General features: G+C 49.0%; 1 protein-coding gene across 1 annotated transcript in view; it reads right to left on the reverse strand.

The window, feature by feature from the left end:
- The window catches only part of CCDC191 (coiled-coil domain containing 191), a 212,433-nt gene that overhangs the window by 37,664 nt on the left and 157,716 nt on the right, over positions 1–17,053 (reverse strand). The window contains exon 10 of the mRNA XM_030203918.1: positions 6,572–7,074. Within this exon, the coding sequence (XP_030059778.1) occupies positions 6,572–7,074 (503 nt within the window). The remainder of the gene's footprint in view (positions 1–6,571; positions 7,075–17,053) is intronic.

Consider the following 17,053-nt stretch of genomic DNA (forward strand, 5'->3'; position numbering starts at 1 on the left):
ATAGGAGCGGCGACTCCTGTGGCCGCACCGAAACATGCCGGATCCAACATGGGATGGATCTCCGTTGTCTCTTCTGGAACCTCAAATGCTCTGGAGAGAGAGTCCGCAGGAGTATTCTGAGCCGCAGCCCGAAACACCAGTTGAAAGTGAAATCTGGAAAAAAACAACGACCACCGGGCCTGCCGGGGATTCAGCCGTTGGGCCTCTTGCAGATAAAGAAGATTCTTGTGGTCAGTGATCACCGTAAACCGGTGTTCGGCTCCCTCCAGCAGATGCCTCCATTCCTGTAAGGCTAATTTTAATGCTAAGAGTTCTCTATCCCCTACCGTATAGTTACGTTCCGCCGGGGAGAATTTACGAGAGAAGAAGGAGCAAGGTTGACGCCGGCCTTTGGGGTTGACTTGAGAGAGGACCGCCCCAGCCCCCAAAGCGGACACATCCACTTCCACAATAAAGGGTTTCTCAGGATCCGGGGCCAACAGGATGGGTGCTGAGTTGAACGCCTCCTTCACGTGGCGGAAAGCCGCTTGTGCCTCTGGCGGCCAATCCCGGACCTTCGCGTTCTTCCTAGTGAGCGCCGTCAGCGGCGCTGTCAGTTGCGAATACTGAGGTATAAACTGGCGATAGTAGTTCGCAAATCCCAGAAATCGTTGTAGCGCTTTCAATCCCAGTGGTTGAGGCCATTCCCGAATAGCGTGGAGTTTGTCAGGCTCCATCTGCAGGCCCCCGGGTAACAGAATGTGTCCTAAAAAAGGCAGCGACCGCTGATGAAAGGCGCACTTACTGAGCTTGGCGAACAGGCGGGATTGCCGCAACCGTTGCAGCACAGCACACACATGACTTACATGCTCGGCGGGGTTCTGGGAAAAAATCAAGATGTCGTCCAGGTATACTATCACCGTGGAGTTCAACAAATCCTCGAGCACGAAATTGATGAATCGTTGGAACACTGCAGGGGCGTTGCATAGGCCAAACGGCATCACCCGGTACTCAAAATGTCCCTCGTGAGTATTAAATGCCGTCTTCCATTCGTCCCCCTGCCGGATTCGAACCAAGTTATAGGCCCCCCGCAAGTCTAATTTAGTAAAAATCTGAGCTCCTTGCAGCCTGTCAAAGAGTTCAGGAATGAGTGGTAGGGGAAAACGATCCTTTACCGTGATGGCATTTAACCCTCGATAATCAATACAGGGCCTCAAGGAGCCATCCTTCTTGGTAACAAAAAAGAATCCGGCCCCGGCAGGGGACGTAGAGGGGCGGATGAACCCTTTCCGAAGATTCTCCCGGACGTACTCTTGCATCACCTTGGATTCTTCCCGGGACAAGGTGTACAGTCGACCCCGGGGTGGCATAGCATCTGCCATTAACCTAATGGCACAGTCGAAAGACCGATGAGGCGGTAGGATCTCCGCCTCCACTGGACTGAATACATCTGCGAAGTCCCGGTAATCCATAGGCAGGGAACCCAGATCTGCCCGCGCCCCCTCTGGCACCATAGCCAATGCGGGACAGCTGCCCGGTTGACCCTTACCACAGCTTCCCCGACAGGTGCTACCCCAAGACCGGATAGTTCCCCCGTTCCAGTCAATCACGGGACTATGACACCGGAGCCATGGCAAGCCTAGAACCACCGGATGAATTGTCCGGGATAGCACCAGGAACTGAACCTCCTCCCGGTGATCCTCCCCCACCTGCAATTCCAAAAAAGGGGTGATCTCCGTGACCGGCTGAGGTAAGGCAGTTCCTTGAATGGTGGTTACTTGCAGCGCCGGTCGACGAGGAAGCGTAGGCCAGCCCATCTGTTGCAACAGTTCATAGCCAATAAAGTTGCCCCCCGACCCAGAGTCCACCAGGGCCCGAGTCTGGATCATGGTCTCGTGCCACCGTAGTTACCGGCAGTGTTACCAGGGAATCCGGTAGGGGAGCGGAGTGCCCCAAGACCCCTCCCCTCAAGGTGCCTTGGGGGAAGCATTTCCCGCCCGAGCGGGACAAGCACGGATGAAATGCCCGGCCTCACCACAATAGAGGCATAGCCCGTCCCACAAGCGCTTCTTCCTGTCCGAAGGAGCCAGCCGTTGACGGCCAATCACCATTGGTTCTTCCCCATATTCCTTGGAGTCCCGGGTCTCACGGCGAGGGGACGGGCCCTTACCGGCCCAAGCCAGTCCCCGCGCCCACTTTTGCCGTTCAGTCCGGGCTCTAGCTCGCTCCTGGAACTGGGTATCTACACGTATACAGAGCGAAATCAGGGCATCCAATTGCCCCGGGACCTCACGTCCTGCCAATTCGTCCTTGATTCGCTCTTGCAGTCCTTCCATAAAAATTGCCATCAGGGACTCCGGGTTCCAACGCAGCTCCGTGGCTAGAGTCCGAAAACGAATGGCATAATCAGCCACCTTACCCTCGCCCTGTTGGATCTGCAGCATTTCCGACGCCACGGACGATGGTCTGCCCGGATGGTCAAACACCATGCGGAAACGGCGCTGAAATTCTCCATAACCGTCTAAGATGGGGTCCTGCTGTTCGTTTAAGGGGGACACCCATGCCAGGGCCTTCCCCTCGCATAGGCCCATAAGATATCCCACTTTACTTTGGTCTGAAGAAAATGCCTCCGGTTGCATCCGGAAGGCCAGGTTGCACTGATTGAGGAACCCCCGGCAGCCTCCGGGGGTCCCATCATACCGTGCCGGTTCAGGGAACTGAGGTCCCGTGCGGAACCCTCCCAAACGGGGAGCCGCTGCGGCCCCCTGGACCGCAGCGGCCTGGTTCTGTACCTGAAGCGTAGAGAGTTGAGAGCACACGTTCTGGAGCGCCCCTGACAGGGCGTTCAGCTGCTCCTGCTGCTGCTGAAGTACCTTGGCCAGGTCCCGTAGATCAGGCTGCGTAGGCGAGCTCATGGCTTCCGTTTCCTGTCCTGTTTCTGCGATTGGTGAGCCCTTAGGTTCCCTAAGGCCCCGCAGGTCCTTAGAGGACAGCCGTGCACCCCGAATCTTCACCCGCGGCGGCCGCCGTTCACCAAGGGTTGAGCCCCCAGCTGCAGGCGGCCAGCAGGACTGCTGGAACCGCGGGGTGACGGCTGACCTGGCTGGTAGTCAGTAACACCGTCTAGGACGCTCAGTCTCTGAAAAGTAGCTAGCAAGGGCGGCTAGCACTCCGTAAGGATAAGTAGCACAGTCTCTGAAGGGTAGCTAGCTAGGGCGGCTAGCACTCCGTAAGGATAAGTAGCACAGTCTCTGAAAGGTAGCTAGCAAGGGCGGCTAGCACTCTGTAAGGATAAGTAGCACAGTCTCTGGAAGGTAGCTAGCAAGGGCGGCTAGCACTCCGTAAGGATAAGTAGCACAGTCTCTGAAGGGTAGCTAGCTAGGGCGGCTAGCACTCCGTAAGGATAAGTAGCACAGTCTCTGAAGGGTAGCTAGCAAGGGCGGCTAGCACTCCATAAGGATAAGTAGCACAGTCTCTGAAGGGTAGCTAGCAAGGGCGGCTAGCACTCCGTAAGGATAAGTAGCACAGTCTCGGAAAGGTAGCTAGCAAGGGCGGCTAGCACTCCGTAAGGATAAGTAGCACAGTCTCTGAAGGGTAGCTAGCAAGGGCGGCTAGCACTCCGTACAATCCCACTGTGCAGGCTTCTGATACACGAAACGGAAGCACTGAGTCTTCTAGCTCCCATGTTTAAATATTGCGCCGTTCCGCCCCCTCGTCGGGAGGAGAACCAACCAACCCGGACCCGGAAGGCGATGGGGCTTGAGGATTGGCCGGCCCACCCTCCAGGCGGAGTCTGAGTCCCGGCGCGCCAATCCGGCATGTTGTGGGGGGAGCCTCCGCACCGATCTGCCCAGGGCAAGGGAAGCGTCGGCGCCGACGCCGCCATCTTGGCCGGCGCAACGCTCCACTCTCCGGGACCCGCGTTCATTCCAGCGGGCCGCCGGGCTTGGCCCGACCCGCGGCAGCGCCGGCTTCCCCGGAGGTCCGTCCCCGCAGCACTGGACACCACGAGGCCCGTCGACCATCGCTCCCCACCCCGGGAGCGCAGGTAGGCACGTGAAACGTGACACCAGTGGCCACATCTTTATATAAGGCTAACCAGCATGTCATTGTGGAGGTGTTACGTCCCTCACCTGTTCGACGCTCCTCCCAGCTAAGTCATTCCTCAGCTTCGTTCAAGAGGGACAAGGTTCGGTCTTAGGAGGGTTTGTTTCAGTTTCCTAAGTTTGGCAGCCGTCATCCGAGTTGGATCAAGGACAGCAGCCATCTTGGCTAGCTCAGGAGGGGGCAGCCATCTTTGAGTAACGAGGTCAGGAAGGAAGCCCATATTTGGACGAAGGCACCTCTGCTGATGGGGGAAGCCATCTTGAATCAGCTGCACATACTTGAGCCTAATTCCTCCACTACTTAAAGCCCTGCCTTCAGTCCTTTGTTGCTTCGGCCTCATTTGTTCTGAGGAGTTGCTGTCGGAGTGCTGTTCACCAACTTTCTTCTGTTCCTATTTTCCTGTGTACCGGACCTTGGCTAGTCTTCTCGGATTACGCTTGTTTGCTGCCTGCCTTGACCCTGGACTGAATTGACTATTCTTTGACTGTTGGAGTTCTGGTTCTGGACTGTGTCTGTTTCCTGCTATCCTGGTCAGTGGCTGTGCAACCCCGCCGGTTCCAGAAGTCCTGGTGGCTACCTGCAGCTGGGAGCTCAACTCCCGGTGAACGGTGGTCGCTTCCCAGGTGAAGCTAGGGGTTGTCTGGCTGCCTGACCGAGTGCGGTGTCACTCCATCTCTGCCATGCTCAGTCAGGGCACAGGGGTTCACTACTACCGGGTCATAACAGGAGGAATCTTTCCTCCTTTCCTCTCAAGCTGGCCAGAACGTCAGATGAGGACTTGCACCTTCTCCTCCCTCTGACAACAGATTCAGAGAGGGGGTGGCTGTTCCAATGCTTACCTGTGGTGTAGCCATGGAGGGGGCCTGCAGAACTCCGTTAAATGGCTGGTGGGGATGCTAAAGCCCCACCAGCCAAAGAAATTCAGGGTCTGAGCTGCTCACCTTCTTGTGTTGCTGCTTCAATCAGAAGCCAGCGGAGTGCTTCCAGTTGCTGATGCCAGGACTTCTTCTTGCGCATACTCAGTTCACGTAAGAGACTTTTAAATACTTCTGTGGGCACCAGGTGTTAACCATGATTAATGTGCAGCCCTAAAAATAAGTGGCACAACTTCACAGGAGGTGGGCCTCTTTCAATTAAAAGGCAGCTCTGGAATGAGGGGGCATAGAATGAAGGTGAAATAAGATAAACTCAGGAGTAATCTATGGAAGTATTTCTTTACGGAAAGAGTGGTGGATATGTGGAACGGCCTCCTAGCAGAGGTGGTGGAGACAAAGACTATATCTGAATTTAAGAAAGCACGGGACAGGCACAGAAGATCTTTAAGAGAAAGGAGAGGATAATAGAGATTAGCTGTTTGTAAGAAAGGGCAGACTGGATGGGCCATATTGTGTTAAATGTGTTGTAATTTTTTCTGTTTCTATGAGGTTCAAAATGTATCTGTAAACCTGAAGTAATTAGCTCAATCTGTTATCCTAACTGCTCCACACAGGTTCACTGGCCAAAAGCATCTCAATCAGGCACAGTGAAATACGTTTTTGGTTGCACGGGTCAAACAAACAGATATCTGGCCCTGTCCCCAATTTCTTTAGTTTTTGATAATGCGTTGGGGAAAATATTGGTGAGGCCACGGCTCCAGTGGCCCATCCTATTCTGCTGCGTATGATCATAATTATCAAATAATATTTGGAAAGGAAATATTTATTTTAGAGTTCTTGATTTCATATTTATATACTGTTGATTTGTAAGGCTTCTTGACTGTAATACATCATACAGAGAAACAGTTATTAAGTTGCAGTAAAGCAAAGTTATGCACCTGTAGTAGGTGTTCACCGAGGACAGCAGGTCATGAATTCTCACACATGGGTGACGTAATCCAACAAAGCCCTGGTGCAAATGCTACCCAGCGTTCTACAGCTTCAAGAAACTTTTGACAGTGTCCCACTGGGTGTGCACGAGTGCCTTCACACCCCGCATGATTGTGTGCGACCAACAGTACAATATCAAAGCAAAAGAATACAACTCCTAGGGGAAGTGGAAGGGAATGTGAAAATTCGTGTCCTGATGTCCTCAGAGAACACAAGCTACAGGTGTGTAATTTCACTTTCTCCGAGGACAAGCAGGACAATGATTCTTACACATTGGAATCCCTAGCTACCAGGCTCACTGAAAACAACAACTTAAGGACAACAGGGACTTGCACCAGCAAGGCCAACCAGAACCAATTAACCTGAAACTATATGCAGTCCTGTTGTGGGATTGGAGCCTGGAACAGAAGAAAAATGGGCCTAGGAGGGTGAAGTTGGATACTAGACACCAAACAAATTCTGCAGGAATTCCTAGAAATTAGACCTACCAATTTGGATATCTCGTGCTATTACTATTACTAATGTATTAGATTCTTTATATATTGCCTTTCTGTATCCTGTTCTTGCTGTTGGTGTAGGATACTTAGTTGATAAAATAATATGAAAGTCATGTTATTTACCTTAAAGGTATATTGTTCTTTAAACTTGATGGGTCCGCTCGCTCTCGTTGGCTGCCTTTCTTTAAAAGTGCTTTAGATCTTGAAACCTGATTGTTTAACTCTTTGGTGATGGTTGTGACACATTCTGCCTCCTTCTGTGACATCAGCCTTTGGTTCTCTTTCAGCTCCAAGATCATTTCTCTCTGTTCAAGAAGCTGCTTCCTTTGCTCCTCAATCAGCTGTTGTTGGAAGGCGTGGCGGTTCTCATAATGGCTTCCATACATGGGGGCTTTCCTTTGAGCAGGATGAATCTGAGTGTTAAGAAGCTGCTCTGGAATGTTTAGGCCTAGAGCCTTGCACTGTGCTAGTTCCTCTGGAGTCAGAGCTGCATGCTTAAGTGTGATCTGCCAGGCATACTTGGGCTTTGTGCGTAAAACAGCACTAGAGTTGTTGACATCAGACTGTTTACTGTCACCTGTAGAAGTGACTTTCTCATTCCTTTCTCCAACTGCAGACTGTTGCTCCTATAAAGGGACAATGTTACCTAATGAGATACACTCTGTATTAGACACCTCTATCTACTCAATATTTTTTAATCATGCAAGACTAATGGTCTAAGGGCCCTTTTTACAAAGCCGTGCTAGTGATTAAAGGTACGCCAAATATGACAAAGCCTATTCAATTCTTATGGGCTTTGTCACATGGTAATTACTACCACAGCTTTGTAAAAGGAGCCCTAAGGCAGATATGTCAACATGCAGCCCATGGGGAAGGTCTTTGCGGCCCTTGTCATAATATCTAATGTGCATTCTAAATTTAACATCTGGTTAATAACATAAAGTAAATTTGGCTCCTAAGTATTGTAATGAGAATATTTTAATGCGGCCCGTCGATGAATGCGCGGCTCATCATTAGTCATGAGTTTGATGTACCTGGCTTATTTACTAAGAGGCTTATTTACTAAGCTGTGTGTGGTAGCTGTTTGACATGGAAAGTACATCGTGTTAACAGCATGGGCCCATGCTTAGTCCAATGTGTTTTGGCCAATTATTCTTTGGTAACTGCATGGTAACTGCAAAGTCTTACCACATTTAGTAAACAGGAACCCAAAAGCCTCTCCCTTGTCACCAACCAATTCACCTGGGAATAGGTAAAATGGCAACAGTATTGCAAATTTTCATTTCTCTTTCCACAGCTCATTTTAATGAAATGTAACTGGGTGATACTAACAGTATATTTTCTTTTCCCTTTACGAGTTTCATATAGACTGGTCTCCCAGACAATATACAGTTCTCAGAAAAAAAAAGTTTGGGAACCCCCTAGGATGATCTGTACTTTAGCACAATGCCTGCTTAAAACATAATCAGATTCTAATTTAAAACTTGATAAGAAAGAAAGATAACCCCACTGAATAAATAACTCACTATTTATTTAATAAAAAGATTCAACAATAAGTATCCTTGCATGAAAGGGTATGGTATTCCTTCATTTGGTAACTGATGGCACTTTCTTGAGTGATATAACTGCAAATAAACATTTCCTGTAACTGTTGCAGACTCTTACATTACACGAGGATTTTTGGCCTATTGTCCATACATGCATGAACAGCTCACTTTTAGTTCTTGCAACACTGCAATAGGGTTTAGGTCAGATCTCTGACATGGAAAATCCAAAACACTAACCATCTTTAGGCATTCTCTAGTTAGTTTACTTTAATTTAGGATTGTTGTCATGCTTTTAGCTCAGCCTCTGCTCATATAGGTGACCTCTAGAATTTTCCAATATGAGGCAGAGTTCAAGGTCCATCAATCATGGCAAGCTATCCAAGTCCTGATGCAGCAAAGCAACCTCATATCATGATACGTTCATCATCAAGTCTGACATCAGAACAAGGTCATTACTTGTAAAGCAGGGTTTGGTTTTCACCAAAGCAAGTGTTACTGTGACCAACTGAAAAGTTCAATTTTTGGGTCATCTCTGCAGAGAGCATTATTTCTCTGGAGAGATGATTCCCACGAAATTTCATTATCCCAAAGTACTTTGGTGAACCTGAGACAGGCAGCAACTGCTCTTTTTAGAGATCAGTTCTTTCTTTCTAGATATCCTCCCATGAATATCATTCATATTCATTTTTTTCCTGATGGTTGATGATGAACCTTCACATCAGCCAAGTCCTGCAGATCTTTAGTTGTTAGTCTGGAGTTCTTTGTAGCTTTGTAAATGATCTTCTGGTTTAAGGTTGGAGTGATTGGGTTAGATAAGCACTTTTTTTTCCTATTTTCCGTAACAACTTCCAACCCTAGCGATATGTCTGCATCTCAGGTTAATATCCTACTTCCATCAGCAGATACCCTCTTCCAATATTTTTCCTCCAAAGTTCAAAAGCTATTGATTCATTACCATCCATACCTCACTCTCCCTCTGTCTTGACTTCTACTGCTACATCCCCTGTTGAGTTGTCACTCGACACGTCTGCCTCCCCATCCCTACCGGGACTAACTTCATAGACCTCTTTTCAGGAACAGTCTCTCTTCTCATTGTCCAAAATAATAAAGTCCATGCATTCTACTTTCTGCCCTCTCGATCCATTTCCATCTGCCTGCTTAACCACCTCTGAGTTAATCTACAACCTAGGATCCTCCAAGTGATCAATATTAGCCTCTCCACAGGGGCAGTGCCTGCATCCTGGAAAACTGCAATGGCATATCCTCTCTTAAAGAAATCTTCTTTATATCCACAGGTTCCTACTCACTAACGTCCTGTATCCAATCTGTATTTTCTCTCCAAAGTTCTGGAAAAAGTTGTATTTGACCAACTATTCACCTTTAGTAATAAAATTCTTGCCCTACACCTTAGACAATCTGGATGTAGGCCACATTACAGTACTGAGACAGTTTTAAACAGCTGTTTTAAATTAGATCTACTCCAATCTTGACAACAAAGCTGTATGTTCCAGTCCACCGATCCAGCTTCTCCCTGTTTGCTCCAGTCCACCTGCTCCGATCCGGCTTCTCCAGCCCGCCTGATCCAGCTTCTCCTGCCCATCTGATCCAGCTTCACCAGCCCGTTGATCCTGTCTCATCCGCCTAATCAGTGCGTCTGCCCCAGCTTGTTCCTGCCTGCCTGCTTGCCTGCTAGCCAATTAAACCAACCTCCAAAGTACTACAGCCTGCTCCAGTCCTGTCGCCTGCTCCAGCTTGTTCCTGCCTGCCTGCCTGCTAGCCAATCAAACCACCTCCAAACTGCTACAGCCTGCTCCAGTCCTGTCGCCTGCTCATGTTCCAGCCCATCCGTTCCAGTTTACTTCATTCCGTCTGCTCCAGCTGACTCCAGTCCTGCTCCTGCCTGCCTCCCTGTTAACCCACCAACCTGCCTGCCTGCTTGCTAGCCTTGTCAGCCATTGGCTTACTTGCCTGCCACTTGTCCTGCTGACTCAAGTCCTGCTCCTGCCTGCCTGCCTGCTTCCCTGCTAACCCACCAACCTGCCTGCCTGCTTGCCAGCTTCTCAGCCATTGACGTACTTACCTGCCAGCTTGTCAACCACTGACTTACCCGCTCTCCAGTCCATCACTCCAAGCCTCCAGCTTTCAGCTCCTTCTATCTGCTCCACATCTCAGTCACTACACATACACCTGTTACACCTCAATCTCTACTTATGGCCCTGTCCACATTCTCTTCCTTGCCCTGTCCCTTCCTAATATTTTCCCCCACCCCACACCGCTGCCTACCGCTGGAATGCATTACCCACCCACGTCCCCTCCCATCCTGCCCGCTACGGCAATACCCTACTCACCCCTTCCCTCACCACCTCACCATCTCTCTTGTCCCCCTCCTCCCTCCTAGCTCTTAACCTTCATCACCTCCTTCCTGCCATTAACCCATCACCGTTCCTCCTAAGTGCACCCCGTCTTCGTTGCCCGACCTCCCCCCACCCTCCTCCGCACTCTCTTGCTCCTCCTCTTGCTATCCATTGGAGACATTAACCCTAATCCAGGCCCCCCTCACCTGTCCTCCTCCTATCCATGCAAACGATTCCCGTGATGTCTCCAATCTCGTCTCTATCCCCCTCCTTCCCCCCTCTTCCTTCCCCTTCTCTTGTGCCCTCTGGAATGCCCACTCGGTCTGCAACAAACTGTCCTTCACCCACAATCTCTCATCTCTCGTTCCCTTTCAACTGCTCGCCCTAACTGAAACCTGGCTCTCCCCGGACGACTCGGCCTCAGTCGCAGCCCTTTGCCATGGAGGCTATCTCTTTTCCCACACTCCCCGCCCAGTTGGCCGCGGTGGAGGCGTCGGGCTACTACTTTCGCCCTCCTGTAGTTTCCAACCCCTCCTCCTACCGCAGTCTCACTGCTTCTCATCCTTTGAAGCACACTCCATCCGGCTATTCTACCCGTTACCACTCAGAGTAGCAGTCATTTACCGCCCCCCTAATAAATCCCTCTCTTCCTTCCTTACCGACTTTGATGCCTGGCTTTCCGTTTTTTCTTGAACCCTCATCTCCGTCACTCATTCTCGGAGACTTTAACATACACGTTGATGACCAATCCGACCCTCAGGCGTCTCAGTTCCTCACTTAACATCCTCCTTCAACCCCCAGCTATGCTCCACCGCCTCGACTCACCGAGACGGCCATTGTCTTGACCTCATCCTCTCCTCCTCTGACTCCCCTCCAATTTCCCACACTTCAGCTCTTCCTATCTCGGATCATCACCTGATCACCTTCACACTTCTTCACCCCCCACCTCAGCCCCGTCCAACTCTAACCACTACCTCCAGGAATCTCCAGGCTATTGACCCTCCCACCTTATCCTCTTGTATCTCCAATCTCCTCCCCTCCATCTTGTCCTCCGAGTCTGTCGACAAGGCTGTCTCCGCATACAACGCCACTCTCTCCTCTGCTCTGGACACCCTCGCACCATCCACCTCCCGTCCCACAAAGCGTACTAATCCCCAGCCTTGGCTGACCCCTTGCATCCGCTACTTCGTTCCTGCACCCGATCTGCCGAACGCCTCTGGAGGGAATCTCGCACCCATTCAGATTTCCTTCACTACAAATTCATGCTATCCTCCCTCCACTCCTCCCATTCCTTGTCAAACAGGACTATTACACCCAACTGACCAATTCTCTCAGCTCCAACCCCCGTCGTCTCTTCGCCACCCTTAACTCCCTCCTCAAAGTGCCCTCTGCTTCTACCCCCCCCCTCACTCTCCCCTCAATCACTGGCCGATTACTTCCGCGACAAGGTGCAAAAGATCAACCTTGAGTTCACTACCAAACCATCTCCTCCTTTTCACCCTTCAACCCTCAACCACCAACCCAGGCCTCTTTCTCCTCCTTTCCGGACATCACCGAGGAGGAAACCGCTCGCCTTCTTTCCTGCTCGAAAAGTACCACCTGTTCCTCTGATCCCATCCCCACCAACTTACTTAACACAATCTCTCATACTGTCACCCCCTCCATCTGTCATATCCTCAACCTCTATCTCTCTACTGCAACTGTCCCTGACACCTTCAAGCACGCCGTAGTCACACCTCAAAAAACCATCACTTGACCCTACCCTTCCTCTCCAAAATACTTGAGCATGCCGTTCACAGCCGCTGCCTTGATTTTCTCTCCTCTCATGCCATCCTCCATCCACTTCAATCCGGTTTTCGCCCTCTACTCGACAGAAACAGCACTCTCTAAAGTCTGTAATGACCTGTTCCTTGCCAAATCCAGAGGTCACTACTCCATCCTCATCCTCCTCGATCTTATCCGCCGCTTTTGACACTGTCAATCATGATCTACTCCTTGCCACACTGTCCTCATTCGGTTTCCAGGCTCTGTCCCTCTCCTGGTTCTCCTCCTATCTCTCCCACCGCACCTTCAGAGTTCACTCCCATGGATCTTCCTCCACCCCTATCCCGCTATCTGTTGGTGTTCCCCAGGGATCTGTCCTTGGGACCCCTTCTCTTCCCTGGGCTCCCTCATCTCATCTCATGGCTTCCAGTATCATCTCTATGCAGACGACACCCAGCTGTATCTCTCCACACCAGACATCAAAGCGGAGACCCAGGCAAAGGTATCGGCCTGCTTAACCGACATTGCTACATGGATGTCCAACCGCCACCTGAAACTGAACATGTCCAAGACTGAGCTCATCGTCTTTCCACCTTCTCCTCTTCCTCCACTTTCTATCTCAGTGGATACACCCTCATCCTCCCCGTCTCATCTGCCCGCAACCTCGGAGTCATCTTCGACTCCTCCCTCTCCTTCTCGGCACACATCCAGCAGATAGCTAAGACCTGTCGCTTCTTCCTCTTCAACATCAGCAAAATTTGCCCTTTCCTCTCTGAACACACCACCTGAACTCTTGTCCACGCTTCTCATTACCTCCCGACTTGACTACTGCAACTTACTCCTCACCGGACTCCCACTTAGCCATCTATCCCCCCTTCAATCTGTTCAGAACTCTGCTGCACGTCTTATATTCCGCTAGAACCGATATACTCATCACCCCTCTTCACAGGTCACTTCACTGGCTTCCAATCCAATACCGCATTCAGTTCAAGCTCCTCCTTCTTACCTACAAATGTACTCAATCTGCTGCCCTCACTACCCTCATCTCCCCTTATGTTCCCACCCGAAACCTCCGTTCACAGGACAAATCCCTCCTCTCAGTACCCTTCTCCACCACTGCCAACTCCAGGCTCCGCCCATTCTGCCTCGCCTCACCCTATGCCTGGAACAACCTTCCTGAGCCCCTATGTCAAGCCCCCTCCCTGCCCATCTTCAAGTCTCTACTTAAAGCCCACCTCTTCAATGCTGCCTTCGGCACCTAATTCTTACCTTCAGGATATCCGGACTGCCCCAAATTGACTGCCCCCATTGTATCGTCAACTCACTTGTCCTTTAGATTGTAAGCTCTTTGAGCAGGGCCTGTCCTTTATGTTAAATTGTACAGCGCTGCGTAACCCTAGTAGCGCTTTAGAAATGTTAAGTAGTAGTAGTAGTATTCGCAATATCTGTGACCTTTTGGCAGCGTTTGATCTGGTTATTCATAATTTTTTACTGGCGTACTTATCTTCTTTAGGTACTGGTGGAACTGTCCTGGCATGGTTTTTTCTTTTCTTTCTAATCGTCCTTATAAGGTTATCATCCCCTCTTTCTATGGTGTCTCCACATCTTCTAATTTGTGGGGTGCTGCAAGGATCAGTTCTGTCTTCTCTTCAACCTATTTCTAAATTCCCTTGCCACACTTATCCAATCTACTGGAGTGACTTTTAATTTCAATGCTGATGATATTCTTTTGCTGTACTCTGCTAATCCATTTAACCCAACTTTGGGGTCTCTTCACGACTGTCTAACTCTAGCATCCAATTGGCTAACTGCCCACAACTGGTTCTAAACAAAGAAAAACAGTAGCGTGTGGGTTCACTGGTGGCCTTTCCACACCAACCACCCCTTTGAATCTCTTTGGGATTTCTATACGTCCTGTAGATTCGTTTTCTTTATTTATTTATTTATTACATGAACATTATACCCGCTTAAAGCAGCCTCAAAGCAGCTTACAATGAACTGAGGGAACAGTTACAATGACAGTATAGAGGGTAGAAGGAGCAGAGGGAAAAGGGAAGGGAGGGGAAAATAAACTATAAGGCTTTGGCCAGATCAGGGGAGTTATATTGGATTCCGGTCTTATTTTTTTCCGCCCAAATTTCTAGTCTGTGCAAATCCAGTTTCTACATACCTCCATCAATTGCAGTCAACTTTGATTTAGATACATTTCACTCTCTTTTGCTGTCTTATTGCTAACCAGGCTTGATTACTGTAACATTGTCTACTTAGGATGGTCCCGCTTAAACCTAAGAAGCTGCAATCAATACAAAACACAGCTAGTAAACTATCTGTCATGCACAAAAGTTTGACCATGTTTCTCCCCCGTTTCAAAAACTTCATTGGCTTCCAATAGAACAAGTATTTCATTTAAACTCATGCTCGCTTTTAAGGCTCACGGAGTCTTCCTGATTCTCTCTCTGCCTTCACAATTCCCTATTCACCGACACACTCCTCCGCTCGATAAATGATCATCATCTTGTTCTTCCACTTCCTAAATCAGTTCAACTTGAAGTACCGTCATCATGCATTCTTCTCTCCTTCATATTCGTGCAGAACTCTTAAATCAGGATTGAAGGAATGGCTCTTTACTCAGGCCTTCAACCCATATTAGGTTATACTCTCTGGGGTTCCCAGTGTGGAGGTGTCCTTACGCACACAGGAGAAAGAATTACAGAAGGAGAAAAATCTCCACCAAGACCTACAGATGGCTATAGAGGACCTGGAAAACCACTTGAGATGGTGCAACCTAGGTTTAAAGGCATACCAGAGATGGAACAGTACCGGAATTGCCTACAGGTGGTTCAGGATATATGTGAGTGGATCCTTAAGGAAAGAGACGTCGAAGGTACTGAGACACTGATGGGCAAAACCCTAATAGATTGGGCTCATCATAGTCTGGGGCCTCAGAGGGGTAAGACCCCTCGCAATATTATTGCCTGCTTTCATCATTATACTACGAAAGAATCCACTTGGAAGAAAGCACCGGGCATTAAAAGAGGTCAACTGCGATGATTGTCACTCATAATTTTTCAAGATCTGGCCCAAGGTACACTGTTTAAGTGCAAGGAACTCCGCGATGCTACAAGTATATGAAAGCTGCAGGCCTTTGCTACCGGTGGCTGCACCCTTTTCGCCTCTAATTACAGCTGGAAGCAATCACGTAGGGGGCAGACTGTAAAGAAGCAATGGCGAGCGCTCTCTGATATGGGATTCACAGATATACCAGCACAAGTATCTCCTATGCCAGAAACGGGAGATCAACAGCCACACACCTCATGGAAGAAAGTATGCTGTGCTCGGAGCAGTCCATAGAAGATCTCCCTGGCTGCTACATCTGCACCACAATGATGAGGCTCAGTGTCATTTCTGTGTTTGTTCTTTTAATTTCCACTGTTGCTGAGTTGGCTGAGATAGGTGAATGAGTTGTAGGAATGAATATATGGATGAGGGGGAGCAACGTCTGTATAAACAGAATTGTATAGTTTAAGCACTGCGGGTATGCATGTAGTTATATTTTCACTGGTAAAGGGGAGTGGTAGTTACTAGTTGGTTAGATTAAATCTACCTGGTGGTGATTCTCTTCCTCCAGGGAATAACTGGCTCTAACAGGTCAGAGTCAATAAGAGTCGGGAGGACAGGGAGTGGGGGGTAAGAAAGCTGGAGAATTATGGGTGGGTTCTTGGAATGTGAATGGAATGAATGACCCAGGGAAATGTATCATTATTTTTTGAGAGTTACAGCGTTTACAGTGGGATGTGATAATGCTTCAGGAATCCTTGTAGCCATACAAACAATCAGTCACACCAAGGGAGACAAAAAAAGGGAGAACAGCAGATGACATACAAACTTGCATCAACATAAAACACAGCCAGTTTGTACCCTAGAGTCCAAGTGTTTATGAGGTGCCTTCTAAGGCAGTTTACAAGGACTTACCCTTGAACATACCTGCATCATTTTAGTTTTCATCAGCATAAATCCAATCTAAGAGATTCCTGAGGAAGGCCCTTGTGGGCTGAAACATGACTCATGTTGAGTCCTGGATGTTTAATAAAGGTGCAAGTTTCTACATCGTCTGCTGTCCCCCCCCCCCCTTTTTTGTCAACCTTGTTGTGACTAAAATGCTTCAGGAGACACATATATGGAGGCTTGACCAACATCTTTTGCTCCATAAGGCCTACATGGACTGTTTTGCTAACTTTGATACATCTGGATGTAAGAAAGGTGGGGTTGTAATCTATATTGAATGGGTGTATCCTTTTTATTGGAGGACACAAAAGATCCACTGGGGTGGTGTATATACAGTGGAGGAGTGGCCTAGTGGTTAGGGTGGTGGACTTTGGTCCTTGGGAACTGAGGAACTGAGTTTGATTCCCACTTCAGGCACAGGCAGCTCCTTGTGACTCTGGGCAAGTCACTTTACCCTCCATTGCCCCAGGTACAAATAAGTACCTGTATACAATATGTAAGCCGCATTGAGCCTGCCATGAGTGGGAAAGCGCGGGGTACAAATGTAACAAAAATAAAAAATAAATAATAAAATAGCTGTTAAGGGAAGAGTTGGTGACAGAAGTCTCACTTTGATCAATGTATATGCGCCCAATGTGGGTCAGGGGACATTCTACCGTACATTGCAGGAAGCTCTTGCTGGCTTTGTGCAAGGAACAGTCTTAGTGGGAGGGAATTTAATTTAACAGCAGAGGTTTCCCTTGACCATTCTAAGGGGGGGGGGGGCAGGGTTCGATGGCTAGTTCAGCCCATAGGAAACTCTGTTAAACATTTGAACTTTTGGAGACTTCACATCCAGGTCAGTGAACCTATACATTTTATTCCCACGCTCAACATACCTATACTTGTATAGATAGCTTTGGGGTAGTAGACATGTGGGGCCATGTACTAGATTC

The sequence above is a fragment of the Microcaecilia unicolor genome, chromosome 5 (assembly GCF_901765095.1).
Source record: "Microcaecilia unicolor chromosome 5, aMicUni1.1, whole genome shotgun sequence".
In the NCBI taxonomy this organism is placed as follows: domain Eukaryota; kingdom Metazoa; phylum Chordata; class Amphibia; order Gymnophiona; family Siphonopidae; genus Microcaecilia; species Microcaecilia unicolor.